Source organism: Helicoverpa zea, chromosome 18, assembly GCF_022581195.2.
Source record: "Helicoverpa zea isolate HzStark_Cry1AcR chromosome 18, ilHelZeax1.1, whole genome shotgun sequence".
Lineage (NCBI taxonomy): Eukaryota > Metazoa > Arthropoda > Insecta > Lepidoptera > Noctuidae > Helicoverpa > Helicoverpa zea.
The window spans coordinates 10,137,622-10,150,458 of record NC_061469.1 but is presented as its reverse complement, the minus strand read 5'-3'; the positions used below and the strand labels follow the sequence as shown (position 1 = coordinate 10,150,458).

At 37.5% G+C, this 12,837-nt stretch overlaps 1 protein-coding gene across 11 annotated transcripts in view; it reads left to right on the top strand.

Moving 5' to 3' along the window:
* Positions 1–12,837, top strand: part of LOC124638739 (NPC intracellular cholesterol transporter 1) — a 51,301-nt gene that overhangs the window by 19,897 nt on the left and 18,567 nt on the right. For 7 of the 11 annotated variants that reach the window (XM_047175796.1, XM_047175799.1, XM_047175795.1 and 4 more), the window contains exons 3-15: positions 868–1,087; positions 1,286–1,365; positions 2,176–2,376; positions 3,967–4,159; positions 5,579–5,650; positions 7,585–7,779; positions 8,204–8,345; positions 8,891–9,027; positions 9,381–9,567; positions 10,019–10,190; positions 10,962–11,223; positions 11,565–11,766; positions 12,149–12,349. In XM_047175796.1, the coding sequence (XP_047031752.1) occupies positions 868–1,087; positions 1,286–1,365; positions 2,176–2,376; positions 3,967–4,159; positions 5,579–5,650; positions 7,585–7,779; positions 8,204–8,345; positions 8,891–9,027; positions 9,381–9,567; positions 10,019–10,190; positions 10,962–11,223; positions 11,565–11,766; positions 12,149–12,349 (2,264 nt within the window). The remainder of the gene's footprint in view (positions 1–867; positions 1,088–1,285; positions 1,366–2,175; positions 2,377–3,966; positions 4,160–5,578; positions 5,651–7,584; positions 7,780–8,203; positions 8,346–8,890; positions 9,028–9,380; positions 9,568–10,018; positions 10,191–10,961; positions 11,224–11,564; positions 11,767–12,148; positions 12,350–12,837) is intronic. The other 4 variants (XM_047175803.1, XM_047175804.1, XM_047175801.1 and 1 more) reach the window with 2 other exon arrangements.

Here is a 12,837-nt window from a genome sequence, read left to right as displayed (position 1 = left end):
AGATATTTGTACGGCTGGCAGCGAATCTAAACATACTCTTCAACCCAGTGCAATTAACATTGACTTCTGAGGTTATCGCACAGGTCTGGAAGCTTTCAACATAATATATGATGAATCACTTGATTGTTCACATCTAGAGAATAAACTGAGTTATTTATTAACAAAAAAATCGGGGCACTTTTTCACGTGCTGTGATAAGATGACCCAGATTTAATAGCCTCGTAAAAGTAATTGACGAGATTTATAGGTATTTTCGTTATCGTCTGATATTGATCATAATTAGTCGTAATTAACAAGTTTATCGATATAATTAGGAAATCTTATAGGTAACTACCAAAGTGGGACCATTATTTGAGTGAAACTTTACTATTCTCATAGGGTATCAATCACAATATATCAACAAGTTCACTCTAACCAACAAAGAGTAAACAAACAATACAAAAACATCGATTAGGTATATAAATGTTGATGGAACGAGACTATTAGCTAGTCAAAACAAAACAACGAATTGTACCTGTTAGGTTGCTTTTAAATTTAATGATTCTCTCAATATCTCGCCTTAAAGCCGTGTAACCTTTCGTCTGCCGCAGTGTATAAGACAATAGAAATCTATTGTGAGTATCTGCGCTCTAGGAACCGTCTAATCGATAGTGATAGTACCTTTTAAGAGTTACTAAATTATTATTATTTTTATCCTATAATGTTGCACTGCTAGGCCTCCCCATCTCGCTTCCACACTTCCCAATCCTTCGACCGAGTCCACCAGTTTCGATGATAGGCGTCTAGATCGTGGCGCCATCTCTCATGGGGCCCACCCCGCCTGCGGTGTCCATCTTGATACTAATTTATGTTTTTCTTTCTTTCCAGTTGATCTTAGAGAAATACTGCCCCGAAATCGCTGCAGGTGGCAAAGCCTGCTGCAGTGATGAGCAGTTGGTACACTTCGCGACTGGCGTCGGGCAGGCGGAGACCTTCCTGCAAAGATGTCCGTCGTGCTTCGACAACTTTTTGCAACACTTGTGCGGGATGACTTGCTCGCCTAATCAGAGCGAGTTCATTCGAGCTAATGAGATTGTACCTTTCAATGGTGAGTTTTACCTTCAAAATTCTTTAAGCTACATTTATGTTTTTAATGCAGTTGATGAGTACCTACACGGTGTTTGTAGTTGCCGATGTCGTCAATCGTATTTTCCCGTAAGAAAAGAAGTAAAAAGTCTATACCTACTGTTGTGACCTTTATGAGCGAGGAAAAGTTGATATAATTTTCCGTTTGTATTTTTTCCAGCTACCCACCAAAAGGTCGCATCGATAACTTATGATCTCAGCTACAGATATATGGAGGCTGCTTTCAACTCCTGCTCACAGGTAAGATAATTATGTCATCTAAAAGCTTGCGATTTTTGATTGTTTCATCCATAAATGTTTTGGACCGTTGCGCTAGGTACTTTCCAGCCTAAGCAAATCAGCTCTTTGAGGACCTAGGCAAGCTTTAACTAATATCTGCTAACATTTAGAAGAAACCCCTTAAGAAACTGAAGGGTCTTGTTTAATTCCTGTTAATTTTAAACATTCACCTTTTGTTGATACTCAAGTGAGGTTTATCAATAGTTTTTATTATTTGTGTTAAGTGTTCTAATCATAAATGTTGTGAAAGTAACGATGACTATTTACTTGTGGTACTTAGCACACCTGTTTATCGGTATTTGTATGAATATGTGTCTTTATCTATGTTATGGTGCTAGTAATAAAGTTTCACGTGTAGAAACACTGCCCCGCTTTACTATATCCGTTTTCCCCCGAATGTTACCCAATTAATAATCATTAGTATAAATGCAATTAAAGACAATTGGATCCCCTTATCATGATGTACATTTTTCTGTACAGTAAAGGCTCCAAAAGAAACACGGATGGGTTTTATTCAGCAAGATTCTGTCACACTTTTTCACCCCATACACAGGGGAAAGCGATATGATAACAAAATTTCTGATTTCAGTCTACTGTCATATTCTCACTCCATACACAGGGGAAAAGCGAAATAATCACATAACTCTTGATTCAACTCTCAAAAAAGACTTAAACATGCGTTGCGAATAAGTGATCCTCCTTAACATCCCCATAAAAGTAAAGTATTTATTAGCAAAACATACATTACATGCTATCTATTTTTTTCTACAGGTGCAAGCGCCATCAACGAACGCAATGGCCATAGGCATAATGTGTGGCCAATACGGGTCTCAGTTCTGCACGCCGACGCGTTGGTTCACCTCCATGGCGGCTTTCGCGCCCTTCCCGATCACGTATATCAATGATCCGGACCCGGAACACGGGTTGACACCGTACGACCCTCCCACGAGGCCGTGTAATCAAGGACCTAATGTAAGTACTTTTAGATATTTTTTTACATACAAAAAAGTACAAACATTCGAATTGAAAAACATCCTCCTTTTTGGAGGTCGGGTAAAAATAATTTGAACCTGTCAGTGGCTTATTGAATTAAGTCTCTTGCTCTTTAAATAGTTTTCATAAAAGGATCGGTGCAGAAAAATAATTCTGATTAGGGATGTATAATAAATTATAGTGATGAATCTTGTGTATAGCTGTCTTCTTTTCATGCTGTAAATTGATTATCATAGTCTTTTATTATGTACTAAAATAAAACATATACACATTCAAATTGAGAAACTACTTCTTTTAAGAAAATCTGTTAAATATGATGCCATTAATGCACTTTACACGTTATAAAATACTGACCTTAATATTAATGACGAAAACGCATTGCAAAGAAGTGAACAACCTTTTTAGTGATGATGTTGCTTGCATATTTTTCTGTGATGCAAATGTCTTACATAATTTTACAATTTGCTTTAATGATTGCTGACCTCATGGAGATAACATCTAAGTGATTATTTATTACAATTGGGTAATAATGAGATGGTCACCAGAACTTCCTTGTATTCGATTACAACCTTCTTGACAATAGCCTTGTTGGGACTCAAGGTTGTTGTTGGTCCTTTGGGGTTATTCCACCATAATTTTCAAAATCACTTATAAAAGACGCGTTATTATGAGTTTCATATTACAATGCCATTTTGGTCCTGGTACGGGAAGAAGTTCCCTCGGAAAATGTTAGATCTAGAATAATACAATAGCTATTGGTTGTGGTGGGAAGGACCATACATAACAACAATAATACAAAGTTATGTATACTAAATGTATAAAACATGAGAATCGAAATGTTTTCAAAATATGTCTATGGACAATTGGCCATCCTATACAATGATCAGATTACATTAGCTAATTATAACTTAGTTATATGGGAGTAATTATCAATTCACACACTATTTGTATATAATGAGGCAAATAAAGCTATCTATAGCTATGCGTTAATAGGATAGAATTAAAACCAATAGGCAAAATGTTAAAATATTTGGATGGCTATTAAGACCGAAATTTAATTATTGTAACTGTCCATTTTTTCATTTTTGTTTTTCCCTATTTTGATCCTTGAATTTAAATTTTGGATGTAGACATTAATTATTTATGTTGTGTTGGGATTTCCCTGCAGCAAAGATATGAAACCAAAATTTAAAAACAAAAGTTTTTCCTCTTTATTGTACCAAGAATAACTGTCTTGCTCTAGGTCAAATAGGATTCTAGAAGACCACAAACGATACTCAAAACATATTAATAATGTCTGACTCAAGCATCCGAAAGTAGTAGGTTTTATGTGCGACGAATTGTAATGCTGGGGAGTGTGTTCAACCATTTCTTCTTCCCAGACAAAGACAGCACCAAAAAACGTCCGCCCTTCAACAGTTTCTATGTGTTTTTGATATACAAGGGGGGACTTTTTTGGTGCTGTCTTAAGTAAAATTGACCATCAAAAAGTGCTGATTTTCAGCCTAGTTTGGATAAATGTTCTTTTATCCATATCTATATGAATTTTAATCCACACACTTGTTCCAGGGCCAGCCCGGCTGTTCCTGCCTGGATTGCAGCGCCTCCTGCCCCGCCCCTCCCCCTCCCAAACCCCCTCAAGTCCCCTTCACGATCCTCGGCTCCGACGGGTATGCCGTCATCATGGCTATAGTCTTCGTCATCTTCACAACGCTGTTCCTTAGTGGCGTCTTCTGCTGTACTCCTCAAGAGAATGTTGTTGGTGAGTACTTGAGTAGATAGCTTTTGTTTTTAGAAATAAGGTGTGATAGGTGTGTGAAATGTTTGAAGTTGGATAGGACTTTGAATCGATTGTTTAGTAGACTTTTTTATGACGTTAAAAATCATCAAATGACCCCTCCCGCTCTGGGTTAGCAGCGGTGAGGTAGTGTCAGACTCTTACTGACTAAAAACCGTTGTGTTCCGTCGTAGGCCTTTTATGTACCAGGGCTTCGGTAACTCTTTCGAACAATCCCGCAGCCCCGGCAGGCCTTAGCCCTGCTGGGACCCGCTGTTGTTGTTTAGTAAACTTTATTGTACCTATTGATCATAATGAAGAAGATGGTCGGTTGAGAAAAAAATGTAATTGAAAATTGGTCTAGAAAACCTAAACGGTGTGAATCATTTGTTAATCTGATTATAGTTTCCGACTTCAAACATTTGAATGAATTTTTATCTAAGAAATAATTCCCCTGCGATAAGATTTTAATAGGTAGATACACAGTGAGGTATTATTTGCCACTACACTGAACACTGTTTACACCTTCACAAAATTTTTCATACAACATCATTGGAGACCCGAAACACTAAACAAATAAAATGTTATTTTTATCCCTTTTCCAAGTAACAGCTACAAAGCCAAAATACATAATATTTTAAGATATATACCTACTGAAATCATAATAACTCGTGATGTTATTTATTTGTATTTCATAATTATAATTTATCTCTTAATATAATAATGACGCAATGCGGTGTTGGATCGTAGATAGAAACTAACCATTCTATGTCTTAATACTTCTAGAAAAATCTAACTCATAATTGCTCATGCAAAAATATTAACAACACCGCTAACATAGTCTTTAAGATAATGTATTAAGGTTCAATATCTCAACTCATGTGAAAGTTTGAGAAACTCTCATTTTGACTGATAAAACATTTAGTTATAACCGCCCCTAACTACCGTACTGACAAAATGATTCAGAACTGACAAAACTGGATCCTAAAAGTTCGAAATTTAATCTCATATGAATGTGTCTTGTAAATAATAAATAGAATTTTCTATCATAAATGGTCATGGAAAAGTCTCAAATCATTAATCCGCTTTAAACAAGCTTGATAAGATATTCTCATGGACTACCCTGTATAACACGATACCGTTTTTCCTTGAATTAAACCACGAATGATAATTCCATTCACGAAGATTTAATCATAAAACAACAGATAATCTCTACCTTCTTATCATGTGAATCATAATGACAACTTACAAAGATTGCCCTATGACAGTGAACTTATCCATATAATGGGACTTCTTAAAAGAGAAATTATATTTACTAAAGTTTTTAAATACTTTTTATCATCATATGAGCTTAAATAAGAACCGCATGTACCAGTAGTTAGTAGTAACGTTGGTGTTGGGCAGACGGGTGGCGCGGCGGCGAGGCGCGGCGCTTCGGCGGCCCCGAGACCTCCCCGCTGCACGAGCACCGCTCCAGTACGTACCCTGCACGCGTACCACGACATGCATGCACAGAGTTAATCCACATGAGTGCTTGTGTTCATTATTGGCATGTTCTTTGAGCACTGTATCTTGTACTGTATCTAAGGCCAGTGCGTACTGAGACGGCATGGCCAAAGGAAATTCACGCTTAAATCGTACGAATATGACAAACTTTGTGGTTTTCAATCGATTATGTGACATCAAAAGGAATTTTCCATCACGTCACCGTGTTGATGTATAGTGAATCTCTGTTGGTAGGGGTCTAGAAAGCAATAAGACAAGAAAAGTACTTTGCCATGCCGTCTCAGTGCGTAGGCCATAATTGGGTAGTTGATATCAAATTGTAAAAAAGAAACTGATTTAAAGACAATTTTACAGTACGTTCCTTGTTTCTTGGTATCAATTACCTAATTATTAACGGGGTAAATGTTAGACTAACTGGAACAGCTTTTGTTATGCACGATTTCTTTCAAGTGAGCAACAGACAGCTGCAAAAAGATAAACATTAATTACCACATGAAGACACGACATTGTGGCTAAGATTTTAATATCAATTATATCAATGAAATGACCATAAATTATAATTGCAATTATTTTCTAATTGCAGCTGCCTGTATTCCTAAATGGCAAATGATTATACTTTTCCACTATAATGTATAAAGATCATAGTATCACGGTTACATAATGCTGCATCCTGGATACATTTTTGCAAGTCATGTACCTAAAGGTGGAACCACAACCAATTAGTCTTTATATTTTCCAGAAATTGTTAGTAAGTACAGTTATTTCCCATTTATGATTACCAGTGAAGCATGACAATGCAAAGGTGTGAACTAGCGCTTGAATACACTTATGCAATTTCCTGAAAAAAAAAACTACAATTCATTCATTTTGTTCTGCTATGTTTTCCTTTACCTTTGCTTCGGTGAAATGAGTTTCGTTTTCAGCATAAATGCGTTTGCTCTTAACGAATTAAATCGTGTTTTGCACGTTTGACACATGTGCATGTGACACCATTGCACATTTTTTTGCACATGTTTTTAAATAAATAAATAAATGAAAAATAAATATTTTTTTTGCAACAAGGATGTCATATTCGCTCTGAAAAAATATTTAGCGGAAGAATGTAATAAAATAATTTGAAACATATTAAAATTAAATATTCGAGAAACTAGTAATGCTTATGATAAACCGAGTAACTTATAATGGGTAGAACGATATGAACGTATTTGACAAAGCAATTGAAACCAATCTGTCACCGTATCTTTACATGGTAGTAAACAAACTTCCACTACATAATATAATGGTTTTTTTTTTTCTCTTTCCATTTGAATATATTAATATTACTACAAACTATATTTTTATAACTTGCTTACGTCGCATGCTTTTTTTTTGTTAATGTCTCTATCTAACCACCACATACACTTTTGTTTTTCAATATTCACTTAATATGTATTTATGTAATGTCCTTTATTGTCATATTATTTTTTTGTACTTTGTGTATTGTTTATTCTTTACGTCAGTAAATGTCCTTGTGGGTCTGTAGGCAGTATTTGTAAATGTCTAGATAAAATGTGATGTAATTTTTTTGGAAAACATCCAAAAAGTCTATGCATGGGTTTTACATTCATTGGGTTTTCAATTTTTTTGATTTGATACTGGATGAGTTGTGTCACAACAAATGGTTTGTGTGTGAAAGCATGCAGACAAGAAGGAATTTTAATTGGAATCAAATAACATGAAGTGCATGGACTTTTATCACGAACTGCAATAATATATAGCTGTCTAAAGAGGCTTCTAACAACATCAAAACCTCCTTTTAGCTCAACCTTACATTCGCACAGAAGTCCATGAAAAGACGCCTCTTTCCTCAGCCATATATTATTGCCAACCTCAAAACCAGCCTATAACACTACTAAAAACCACAGGTGTAGCTTCAGAGAACAATCAAGAGATGGCCACGAATCCTTCATCAGCGGCCTGGGCAGACCAGCCGGATGGGGTTGCGGGTGACGCGTCGTTCTTCGAGAAGCTCGGAGCGGAGACTGAGACGAAAATGGAGGATTTCTTCCAGTGGTGGGGCACGCTGATGGCGTCGCATCCTTGGCTTGTGCTGTTTCTTGGTAAGTTGGATTATGTACATTGATTTATTAAAATGTTCCTAAAAATATAAACTATTGTAAGTAGTGAATATAGTATAAGAATCTATATGAAAAGATATTGATAAATTAGTTTACCAGTGGATCTTCCGTGTGCCATCCATCTTATTTTTTAATTTTGTTAATATAACGATATTCTGATCGGTTTTAGTACAATACTCTACTCTTGTGTTCACCAAGACTACAGTAAGTCCTAGAATATACTTTCTGGCTATGTTATAAGGCCAAAGGCCCCTGTGTTCCATTCGCAAATCTATTTGAATTCGGAGAAACTTTTTTCACTCGCTCACTCAGTACAACCGCGACTCTCAGGTCATCTGCAACCGCCAGATGGTAATGATCAGAAAAACACCTGATATTGCTAACTTATTATTATTTCTCTCCTTAGGTCTTTGCGTAGTGGTAGGCCTAGGCCACGGCATCAGTTGCATGCGCGTGACGACGAACCCGGTGGAGCTGTGGGCGGCGCCCAACTCGCGCTCGCGACAGGAGCGGGAGTACTTCGACTCGCACTTCGAGCCTTTCTACAGGTAACACTTATAACGACACAAACTACTTACCTTAAAACGGGAATGTTTTTCCACAATACCTTCCCAAGCTGGGTAAGGCTATAAAGCAGAGAGGCGACACTGACATACAATACTTAAGTGGTAACCTCTCAATGTATCCTATATATATTTACTCAATGTATTCGAAAAATGAAAAAGGTAATCCTCATTATAATATTCAACCTTAAAATAAAATTTTAATGCATTTTTACGTATACTTTTCCGCATAATCTTATTTATGATTCGTTATCAGTAATTGAGAAAACAAAATCTACGGGACCCTTGCTTGTGTTTGTGAATAAAATAACAGAATGTATCCAAATGAGCAGGCAATGTCTATTAACCTCCTGATTCTATTGTGGAGTAGAAATGAAAACAACAGTCACGAAATAAATCCCAGTATTTTTCTCTTCATAGCTAGCTTTTTACATAAATCTAAATATAGCATTAGCAGTTTTGCGTATACCCAAGTTACTCCGCATATATCAAAATAATAGTATTTGCAAGTACTAAATCTTTATTCGCAGAACGGAAATGTTGATAATCACATCTAAGGGCCTGCCGAAGATCCAGTATTCGACGCCGGACGGAGACATTAGCTTTGGACCTGTCTTCAACGCCACCTTCCTCAAGGATGTGCTCGACTTGCAGAACAAAATATTAGGTAAACTGATTTACCCAAACACGCCCGCCGTTGCTCTGTCTAAGATTCTCGCTCATATACCTATATGTCAAATCTGGAACGGTGATGAATAAACTGCACGGCATAGCTCAAACTGATCCACATTGATCATCTGTCCCCCAGAATTCGCCTGTCGTCTTACTTTTCAGACTGCCAATTTTTTTTTCATCAGACGACCCCTTCCGTCGCAGACTTTTACTGACTAAAAGCCAATTTTGTTCCTAGAAGCCCTTTGTGTACCTCGCCGCGGTAACTCTTTCAAACCATCCTAGAACTGCCAATGCCTTAAGTTCACAACATCTTCAAAGTTTTAAGCCGATCATTTCTTCGTGCAGCTCTCGGCAACAAGACAGGCATCCAGGACATCTGCTACGCGCCGCTGACGTCGTCGTTCAGCGGGCCCGTCACGCCCAACGACTGCGTCGTGCAGTCCGTGTGGGGCTGGTGGCAGAACAACATCGAGAACTTCGAGTTCCAGGAGGAGGATAACGCCTATCTCGATACTATACTCAAGTGCTCCAGGTAAGGTTATAAGTAGTTTACGTAAATACTGATTGGTTGGTAGAAACTTTCTGTTACTGTTACAGCCTTCTTATCGTCCCACTGCTGGGTACAGGCCTCTCACACGGAGAAGGATTGAGCATTAATCTCAATTAATTAAGAAACTTTCTATCAGAAGAAAATATCTCTTTATTCATTTTTTAATTCATCATCTTGTACCGATCAAAGATGTTTTCAAATGACAGCCGAGATCCACCAATTTTTCGTGCCTTCTGAAACACGGAAGTACTGGTCATGATAAGATGGTCACTCACCCACCGTCCGACCGCGCCCAGCTTTGCGTAACTTTATGATCGATTGATCCACGTGGCTTTGACTTAGTACGAGCTAAGTTTTTACCCTATATAGTCAAAATCAAATGTATATTTGTCCCCAAATATAGCTAACTCTCACAAACTCCATTTCTTTCCAGCAACCCATTCCAACTAGAATGCTTAGGATCGTACCGCGGACCGGTCCTGCCAGCAGTCGCTTTGGGCGGCTTCTTAGCTCCCGGCGAGGCGCTGAGCGACCGCTCCCGCTTCCACGAGGCCTCCGCACTTATTATCACTCTGTTGGTCAATAATAAACATGATAAGGAACTGGTGAGTTTTATGTTTTTCTTTTTTTATGTTATATTTGGGTAGATAGAGATTCATTGCGTAGCTGTTCCCCGCAGATTTATATCCTAAGGGATCCGAAAGTAGATTGTGCATTAGTCAGGGGTCTTTTAATGGCCTATTTATACCTATAAATAAAGAAAGAAAGAAAAGAAAGAAAGAAAAACCATTTATTATCGCAAGAAGTATCGTAAAGAAGTCCTTAACATATTAGACTTAACTTTAATCAATTAACAGACACATAGGTTTTAGTAATCAGTTCTACAAAGCGTATCCGTGTACCGCTGCTAATCGGTTAGAAAATTAAAGCCTATATCAAAATTGAAACTTATTATAATACAGCTTTATAATAACCGAATACTGTTGCAGGAGGGGCTCCAATGTCAGCGACTTTATCGATTGGTGGCTTTTTACTTCTGGTATTCCTTTACCGGATCCCTTTTCCCAAATTATTATATGTGCCATTATCATTTTAATTTACACATCCGTTTTTTTATTTTCTATGACTTCTGAGAGCCTCTTTTGTTCAGTTCTTTTTTTTTACATGCCTTGTTTTTTACTCTACAGCGGCCTAAATACGACACTAAACTTGCATGAAAAGATCCTTTATTTTCGCATTGAATAAGTGTCGTAATACGGGCGTGACCTCTTCCAATTTTCCATACATTTTATTTTAGTACAGATTCTACAGCATAGAGAAATCTGTTCACAGCTCTTCACGTCACCATAATACTAAAACATTTCTTCGATTTTCAGTTGAAACCGGCTTTAGAATGGGAGAAAGAATTCATAGCGTTCATGAAGAATTACACGGAGACACAAATGCCTTCTTACATGGACATAGCTTACACCTCAGAGCGGTCCATAGAAGATGAATTGGATAGAGAGTCCCAGTCAGACATATCGACGATATTGGTGTCTTACTTCATAATGTTCGCGTATATTGCGATCTCTTTGGGCAGATTCACTGGATTCTCAAGGCTGTTGATTGATAGTAAAGTTACTTTGGGTCTTGGAGGTGAGTTGAGATATTTTGTCTTATTTTTATAGTGAAATACATAAGTTTTACTTTCAGTAACGACATTTATCGTTTCCAAGCATTGTCATAGTTATTTTAGCGACAATATGTAGCAAATCAAGTGTTCCTCAAATTAATGTTGACCTCAGGAGTACAGTTGGTTGAATGCACAGAATTTTCTGAGATACCTAAGTTTTAATTCTTCATCTGTATTCTTGTGAAAAATAAATCCTTGTGAAATCATTAATAACAAACCGCCATAATAGATATGCTTCTTCTGAATATAAAAACCATAGCCTTAAATACTCAACAGCATATTAATATACCCCCATTAATTCCAGGTGTATGCATAGTACTAGCATCAGTAGTATGTTCAGTGGGCATGTTCGGTTACGCGGGAGTGCCGGCCACGCTCATCATCATAGAAGTGATTCCCTTCCTCGTGCTGGCTGTGGGAGTCGACAATATCTTCATATTGGTGCAGACCAACCAGAGAGAGGGGAGACGACCTAATGAGTCCGTTGCTGAACATATTGGGAGGACGTGAGTTATATTTGTATTTGTTTTTTCGTTATATTTATGATTTCTGGTTGGCAAGTCAGTCCCATATGTCACATTATGTTTAAACTTAGACAGGGTGACAAAAATACAAAAACGCGGTCGTTTATTTCTTTTCTATTTCATCATATTAGTGGCGCTTATTTGTCTATTTAGGGATAATCAAAAATGTTTTTTAACGTTTAATTTTAAAGTTTTTTAATGTGTGTAAATAATAGCCAGGACCTAGTTTGGAATACATCTTGGATGGTAGATAAACCGATGGACGTAATCGTTATTGCTATGATGTTGATGACGTTAAAACTGCTTAATTTGCAATAATCCTCGTTAGACATTATGCTAAAGATATATTTTTCTTCACTTCCAGTCTCGGCCAAGTGGGACCATCAATGTTCTTAACATCAGCATCAGAATCCGTGTGTTTCTTCCTGGGCGCCCTGTCGGACATGCCGGCGGTGCGAGCCTTCGCGCTGTACGCGGGCGCCGCGCTGCTGGTGGACTTCCTGCTGCAGGTCACGTGCTTCGTGGCACTGCTGGCTGTCGACACGCAGAGGCAGAATGCTAACAGGTAACTATTGTATATGTATGTAGGAAGGAAAGAAAATAGTCGTTGGAGTTTGGCTGAATGCTAACAGATTACTATTCTATTTATTTATTTATGAGAGGTAGCTTCATAGCTGACAGTACATTACATGAAAACATCATACCAAAAACTACCCCAATTATGAAATACACAGATATAACAAATTATAATGTATGTATGTAACAAAAGAAATGTAGTCATTGGTGTTTTAAAATGGTTACAATATTTTTTTGACCGTATTGTGCTACAAATTCTGGAAAATAAAGGACTCCGCTGCCTTGAGTGGACGCACAGAGCGGGTTATCCGTCATCGAGCACGCTTATTTGTGTGGATGGATTGTGTGAAAGTCGATATGGTTAGAAAGAATGTCACTTGCGAGATGACGGCAGATAGAAGAGTATGGAAGGAAAAATATGCTGCGCCGACTCCAAATAAAACGTTGATCCTTATCTATTAGGATGATGATGATATT